The sequence below is a fragment of the Pseudogymnoascus verrucosus genome (genome assembly GCF_001662655.1).
Source record: "Pseudogymnoascus verrucosus strain UAMH 10579 unplaced genomic scaffold scaffold_105, whole genome shotgun sequence".
Classification (NCBI taxonomy): domain Eukaryota; kingdom Fungi; phylum Ascomycota; class Leotiomycetes; order Thelebolales; family Thelebolaceae; genus Pseudogymnoascus; species Pseudogymnoascus verrucosus.
The window spans coordinates 1,936-10,008 of NW_017263756.1; the positions used below are offsets into that span (position 1 = coordinate 1,936).

An 8,073-nucleotide genomic window follows, 5' to 3' on the forward strand; every position below is an offset into this window, starting at 1 on the left:
CCACTACCCCCGTTACGCCATTACACCCGTTACGCCACGACCTACGTTAGGGTAATTTAAACTTATTAATAGGATATAAATAATAGCACTAGTAGTACTAGCGTTTTTAAATGAAGTAAACACCTATATATAGAACCTAAGTTTTAAATAGTTAAGGTGTATGATTTTTATTAGCAGAGATTTTTAGATTTTTAGTTTTATAAACATAAGTACCTTTACATACAAATTTGGCTGTAAAGGTACATTAGGCCCATTACGCCATTAGACCCATTACGCCATGACTTACGTTATGTGTTCTAAGTTATTATGTATGTTTGTTGTTTCTTTGTTTACATGTAATAGTGTTATTATGTATATTACTACTCTAACGCATACGTAATAATAGTGTTACATGTAAACAAACAACAAACAATAAACAAACAACAAATTCACGTGATAACTTAGAGCACGGTAGGAACAACAAACTACGTAATAACCTAGAGCATAGGTGTAGAAGATATAGCTCATGTGATAACTTAGGACACAGGTAGAATAGTACACTAGTAGGTTTATATGAAAGGGTTTTCCTTTAACGTAAGTCGTGGCGTAACCGGGCTAATGGCGTAACCGGGCTATGTACCTTTGCAGCAGAATTTATATATGAAGGTACTTAAATCTACAAACTTTAAACTTAAATAACTCTATTAATAAAATTATTAGAACTTATTCCTTATAGACTATTACTCTTTATATACTAATATACTATAGTTAAATTTTGAAGAACGTAAGCTAGCCTTATTAAAGAGTTATTTATAGTTTAAGTTTTGCTATACTAATATTTTGTATAGTAAAAGTTTAAACCTTAATATCTCTTAGAAAACAAATCTAGCACTACTAGCGTTTTTATGCATATTAGATTAGCATATAAAGAATAATAGTCTAAGAGGATTAAGGTTTATAATCACTATTATAAAAGTTATTAGGGTTTTAAATCTAGTTACGTGTCCTTCGATTTGGTGGGGTGAGTAGGTAGCCCGGTTACGCCATTAGCCCGGTTACGCCACGACTTACGTTATACGAACGTAGAATTAAACGTTTAGAAAGTTTTTTTCTAAGACTTAAACCTATAATAAAGCCAACAAAGTCTAATAAAAGCACATTTATTATCATAAAAATGGGCATGTAAAAGCTAGACGGTTCCTTAAATATCGTAAATTAAAAAAGGATTATAAGTCTAAGTTATCTTAAAAGAAGAGTAACTACAAGGATAATAAGAACGGTTAATGACTAAATTGCCACCTAAAATATCAAAAAGGACTGAATTACCACCTAACTGTTTTAAAATGACCAAATTGCCACCCTATAAATTTACAACTTAACTTAACTTATCTATAATAGTACTCTACACTTTAACTTAAAACATAACTTAGTTACTAGTATCACTACTTACTTATAACTATTAATTAAGCATATATAACACTATAAAGGCTTTGTAATAAGCATACTATGTTTTAGTCATGTAACATACTACTTTATATAAGCATAATTTATTACTAGAGTTAAGGGTAAGCTACAGATTATTTTAGAGCTAACTTATGTTCTATATTAAGAGTAGATATAGATAATAGCTAAGTTAAATTGTAGAGTACTATTATAGGTAAGTTAACTTAAGTTGTACATTTATAGGGTGGCAATTTAACGTAGGTCGTGGCGTAATCGGGAGTATGGCGTAATCGGGAGGAGGTACCTTTATAGCAAACTTAGTATGAAAAGGTACTTAATTTTTAAAAAATTAATTAATTTATAATGCCTTTAATAAAAATATTAGGGCTTATCCCTTTTATATATAGGAAGTGTATAAGGCTACCTAATGTATACGAAAACACTAGTAGCGCTAGCGTCTTTCTACACAAGTTATTTAAGTTTTAAAGTTTTGCTATATAAAATTTTAGTATAGTAAGTCTAAAACTGCTAATAACTTTATAAGCACACTAGCTTACATACTAGCGTTATTAATTATTAATGTATATGTGTATGAAGATCATAAGCATAAAAGGACTAAGCCTTAAAATGCCAATTACAGAAGTTATTAAGAGTTAAAGAGTAGATCATGTAATCCTTAGTTTTGCTGTGGCAGTCGGTTTGATGGGGTCGCTTACCCCACTATCCCGATTACGCCATCCTCCCGATTACGCCACGACCTACGTTAGTCCCGGTATGGCCATGACCTACGTTAGAGTATAGAATAAGGGTAAGAGAGTAGTTTTAAAGGGTTAATTCCACATTTCTACAGAAGAACTCCAGTTGCAAGTTATAGAAGCAGAAGCAGCAACAGCCACAGCTTTACAGAGGCCTAGAACAACACCACAACCTATAAACAAAGCTATAATTAAGGAAATAGATGAAGAGAGCGAAGAAGAGCCTTCTAAGGATAATATAGATGAATTAGGGTGGTAGTAATTGAATTATTTGCAATTTTCTAAGTTAGTAGTTTTATAGTTTAGTTCTAGATTTTAGTAGGGTTTGGCAATTAAGTTAGTATAGCCACAACATATGTTAGTAATTCTATAATAACTGTTATTTTAATACCTTAAAAAAAGCAAATCTTATAGAACTAATACTTATAAAGTAGGTATATATATATATATATAAGATAAATAAAAAATAGCTTCTTTATAAAGGATAAGATATAACTAGTTAAAGGATAAGATATAACTAGCTAAAGGATAAGATATAACTAGTTATCTAAGGTAGCTTATAACATTTATCTAACTTTAATAAGGTCTATAGTAATGTTCCTTATTCTACCCTCTATTAATTATTATGCTTATAGACAACCCTTAATAAAAGAGAAGGCTTAAGGCTAATAGTACCTCTAGCTATAGGTAGAGGATGTCATTATTAACTTTATGTTATAAATGTACAATCTAGGACAACTAATATAAATTAAGTTTATCCCTTCCTTAGCCTTTAGCATTACTTACTAGCAACCTAAGGTAGATAGGCTTAAACCTCCTAGGAAGAATTAGACTAAGGCTTTAGAGAAGTGACATCTAAGACTCTAAGTAAGAAGAGTTAGCCCGTTGGACTAGAACTGCTATAAGAAAAATATATAGGAAGGTCATACACTAGTTTAAGGTAATTAGAAAGATACTATAAGACCCTGCTATTTTAGTAGAGAATGTCTATAATATAGACGAAACTAGGGTAATGTTATCTATGCCTAGCTCTGTTAAAGTCCTTGTAGGTAAGTAAGGATGACAGACGAAACTATCGAGGCGCGTATGTTAAACGAACAACAGCAACAGCAATAGAATGCATTAGTGCTAATGGTATGTATATTGACCCTATGATTATTTAGCCAGCTAGTACGTATCGAAGCAACTAGACCACGTTCCCTCCCCCCGGATACCGATTCTAAAATCAGCTTCGAGTGGCTGAAGCGTATATTTAATCCACTCCCGGATTTCGGCGTGTGGGGAAGAGATACAGGGATGAATCGTAGGAGAGGCTAAGCTTTCGGGAAACGTGGAGAAGCTAACCTTCGGTTATTAAATTTCACGTCCTGTGACAGGCGGTGACCTGATCCCTGTCCCTACGCCTCTAGACCCAACACACACGTCGCTGCCTTGCGCGCGTCTCTACTGCCCCAACCCAAATCGCTCTCATTTAGTTTTACTCTCCTACTAGAGGAATGAATATCTCAACCCCGGTGAAATAGCGTTCTCTAAGCTAACCTAATCATTCTCGCCAGAGGTGTTGTCCTGGGCCAGCCTCGTCGCTACCTACATCAGGCCAATAGCCCCGCCTTGGCCCAGAACGTCCGTACGAGCCATGAGCTTTGGATTCGGGGTTGGTGATTTTCTCGCCGTCATACACAGTCTCAAGCGCATCTCCGAGGAGGTACAGGGTTATAGGGATGCGCCGCAGCACTTCCAGCAGCTTAACGCTGAGCTCAGACTTTTGGAGAGTACGCTTCAATGTGTGCTTCAGATCCAGACAACAGATGTCAATGAGCTTGCTGGCCTTGAGCGGATAAGGCTGATTGTAATGCATTGCCAGCAGCCCTTGCAGGCCTTCATTAACAAGATAAGGTCGAAGGAATCTAGCTTAGGCCATTTTAGGAGTGCAGGGACGATTAGTGCTGTCGGGGAAAGGCTTCACTGGAGTTTGATTAGGAGGAAGGATGTAGAAGATCTAAGGAAAGTGATTGTTTCAGAGATGGTGGCTATTAATATTTTGTTAGGCTTGCAGCAACTGTAAGTTGGTCTGGGCACTGACAGTAAGATTGGATGCACTAAGACTTTCCTAGAACGTATCTGAGGACGCTCGAAAAGGATGAATTGGTATTTAGAAGCGATGCTCGACAGCATTTCGCTGCTTCTAAAGCACTTCTTACCAATACCATCGATATCTTGAGCAGTGTTGAGACACTACCACATGAGATCCGGCATCTACGAGGGTCTTTCGCTAGTCATGCTTCAAAAAATAACAAGTTTCAGGGAAAGATTACAGAAGGTGTTAGCACCATTACTGTAAATACGGAATTGATTATATCTCAGGGTAAGAAAGCTCTCGAGAGTGCGCACAGCATCGGAAACCAGGCTGCTAAGATCATGGCTACAATTTCATCCCTTATGGCGAACGTACATAGACTGATGAAGCTGTAAGTTGGGTTTTATTTTTTATTTTTTACTGCTAATATACCGACAGACTTGGGGAGTTTTCGAAAGAAGTTCTCGGCCAGATTGCAAAAAACACGTGAGCAACAATCGCCGTTTACACTCCCTTTCTGTCAGACCTAATCATTTATTTACAGACAAATGCTCTTGGATATTCATGCGAAAATAAAGCAGATCCTTCGTGCCATTGATGCGATCCCTCTACATCTCACCCTTGATATCGTGAGATTTGATGACGCACTTGGTGAGAGTTGGGCACTGCCATTCCAAGCCTGCAGGGAATGGGAGGTAAGTCATATCTTATCCTAAACTCAGCCAGCTATAATACCTTCTCATATAAACAGAGATTATCTAGGCATTGGTAAATCTTAGTTGCTAACGGTGATTAGACATTCAAAGACATTTTACAAACGGTAGTCTTTAGAAACAATCGGATAGGATCCAATCGAGTTGCATTAGGACAGTTCATGATCATATCCGCGAGAGATAACTCAGTCTTCCAATCATATACATGGAAATCTAACATCAAACCTGGTGCACATATCTCTCAGTCAATGGTCGTCTCGAAGCAAACCATAGGAGACCGTTGTCAGTTCCCGTCGTGTAACGAGCCCTTGACCGATTTACGCAAATCAGAACGCGGCTATAGTTGGTATGTTTATACCTACTAAACACGGTATTAAGAAGCTGGGATAATAATTGCAGGGAGATTAGTAAAAAATGTGGCCGCTGGTCTGTTATATACGGACGAACTACAAATCTGCTGCAACTCGCTGCATCTGGGGACACAAACTACCCTCTTCTGATCGGGGAAGATCAAACACCTCGGGCACCTAATATTAAAGGCCCCTCCCTACCCCCAGTGCAAACTCTCCAAGAAGATTTTAGCTCTTTTCGAAGAATCCATGTCTACCATGCTATGAGCCCCATTGCGACTCTCGAGGAAGCGCATGCACTTCTGGATGAGGATCCAGAGAGCGCAAGGGCCCTTCAATTCATTGCTTGGTTCAATTACCCTCACAGGGACAATATTGCAGAGGAGCCGCGCAAGGTAGATCGTCTGAGGTCTACTATTGATTTACTAGAAAGATCAATTAGGTCAGGTAAGTTGTTCCTTAATTTGCGATTAAATATTTCAAGATACTAAAAGCAAAATCAGATCCCCTTGACAGCCAGACCTGGTATCTCCTTGGGAGAGCATTTATGGACATCGGCCAAGTGGAGAAGGCCTACGAGAATTACCAGCAGGCTATCTACAGGGAAGGTGCATTTCCAGGATATTGGCATTCCGTCGGAGTGCTATACTACGTGATAAACCAATTTCTAGACAGTTTTGATGCATTTACACGGAGTGTGAGACTTAACCCTTACATCCCGGAAGCATGGTATTGCCTGGGCGTCTTGGTATGTGATAAGAAGCGTAAGCCTTCAGAGAACAATAGCTTATAATTGCCCCTTATAGTATGAATCAGCCGAAAACCAGCCCAACGACGCTGCTGAAGGCTACGAACGGTATCTAAAGCTCTCACAAACCCCGGATGCCACCACTACGGCTCGACATAAGCACCTGCTCCAGGTAGCCGCGAGTGAGGCCAACTCCAGCAAGGTACCGCCGCTACCAATGAGGGATGTCGACCTTCGGGGGAAATCGCACCAGCAGCAGAGTGCAGAACATTACGAGAACATTCGGATTCCAGGATTGGCTATACGAGATGCGGTCGATAGTGAGGGAGATTGGAGCGATACAGATCTAGATGAAGATGATAATTGAGCTCATGGTGATGGTAGGAAGAGATCTCATAGTAATTCAATGTAAAATGTAATCAGGCAGAGTACACAGCTAGAAGTGTTCCTGAAATAGACAGGTAGAAAACCACCGACGCCTAATTCGCCTTTTACTGTATAGGACGAGATAATCCATGTTTATATTAGCATCATCCCCCCCCAAACTGGCTAGAGAGGAATTAAGGCAGTTAGCCATAATACTTTAGAGGCTTCTATTTTCTTATTACGGTTAATGACTGAATTGCCACCTAAAATATTAAAAAGGACTGAATTGCCACCTAACTGTTTTAAAATGACTAACGTAGGTCGTGGCGTAATCGGGAGGATGGCGTAATCGGGATAGTAGGGTAAGCGACCCCATCAAACTGACTGCCACAGCAAAACTAAGGATTACATGATCTACTCTTTAACTCTTAATAACTTCTATAATTAGCATTTTAATGCTTAGCCCTTTTATGCTTATGATCTTCATACACATATACATTAATAATTAATAACGCTAGTATGTAAGCTAGTGTGCTTATAAAGTTATTAGCAGTTTTAGACTTACTATACTAAAATTTTATATAGCAAAACTTTAAAACTTAAATAACTTGTGTAGAAAGACGCTAGCGCTACTAGTGTTTTCGTATACATTAGGTAGCCTTATACACTTCCTATATATAAAAGGGATAAGCCCTAATATTTTTATTAAAGGCATTATAAATTAATTAAATTTTTAAAAATTAAGTACCTTTTCATACTAAGTTTGCTGTAAAGGTACCTCCTCCCGATTACGCCATACTCCCGATTACGCCACGACCTACGTTATGGCCATACCGGGAATCCGGCAACCACCACCAAATAGAGGGTCACGTGACTAAAATGAAAACCTTAATAACTTTTTAATTAGTAGATGTATAGCCTAGCCCTCTTATATTAACGATATTTATATAGTTATCTAATATATATGAAAACATTAGTAGTACTAGTTGTGTTTTATAAGAGATATTAAGGTTTAAACTTTTACTATACAAAATATTTATATAGCAAAACTTAAACTATAAATAACTCCTTTCTAAGGCTAGCTTACACTCTAAAACATTTAGCTATAGTATATATGTAGATAAAGAGTAAGAACATAAGAGGATTAAGCTTTATAGGCACTATTGTAAAAGTTATTACAGTTTTCATTTAGGTCACGTGACTCTTTATTTAGTGGTGGTTGCCGGATTCCCGGTATGGCCATAACGTAGGTCATGGCCTAAAGGGCTACATGGCCTAAAGGGCTATTCTAGAAACCACACCAAAATCCACGTCATGTGACTAAAATTAAAACCTTAATAACTTCTGTAATAATGGTTATAAATCTTAATGCTCTTAGACTATTACTCTTTATATAATCATCTAATATATGTAAAAACGCTAGTAGCGCTAGTCTTATTTTACAATAAATATTAAGGCTTTAACTTTTACTATATAAAATATTTATATAGTAAAACTTAAACTATAAATAACTCTTTAATAAGACTAGCTTACATTATTACAAATTAAACCCTAATGTATGCATATATAAAGAGTAATAATATAAGAGGATTAAGCTTTATAACAGTTAATTAAAAAGTTATTAAGGTTTTAATTTTAGTCA

The 8,073-nt window shown here is 37.1% G+C and overlaps 1 protein-coding gene across 1 annotated transcript; it reads left to right on the top strand.

Moving 5' to 3' along the window:
• Nucleotides 1–3,613: 3,613 nt before the first annotated feature.
• On the top strand, nucleotides 3,614–6,597 carry VE01_10693 (uncharacterized protein). Its single transcript, XM_059464171.1, has 8 exons — nucleotides 3,614–4,238; nucleotides 4,292–4,645; nucleotides 4,693–4,740; nucleotides 4,799–4,949; nucleotides 5,051–5,313; nucleotides 5,376–5,764; nucleotides 5,821–6,065; nucleotides 6,124–6,597. The coding sequence occupies exons 1-8, from the start codon at nucleotides 3,814–3,816 to the stop codon at nucleotides 6,430–6,432; spliced, it is 2,184 nt and encodes a 727-aa protein (XP_059319220.1). The 5' UTR covers nucleotides 3,614–3,813; the 3' UTR covers nucleotides 6,433–6,597.
• Nucleotides 6,598–8,073: the final 1,476 nt, after the last annotated feature.

What these genes read in the sequence shown, in the direction of transcription:
- VE01_10693 (XM_059464171.1), top strand. Translation starts at nt 3,814, where the DNA reads ATGAGCTTTGGATTCGGGGTTGGTGATTTTCTCGCCGTCATACACAGT. An exon ending in TTGTTAGGCTTGCAGCAACT is followed by an intron (nt 4,239 to 4,291) that starts GTAAGTTGGTCT and finishes AGACTTTCCTAG; the next exon opens with AACGTATCTGAGGACGCTCG. An exon ending in TCAGAACGCGGCTATAGTTG is followed by an intron (nt 5,314 to 5,375) that starts GTATGTTTATAC and finishes CAGGGAGATTAG; the next exon opens with TAAAAAATGTGGCCGCTGGT.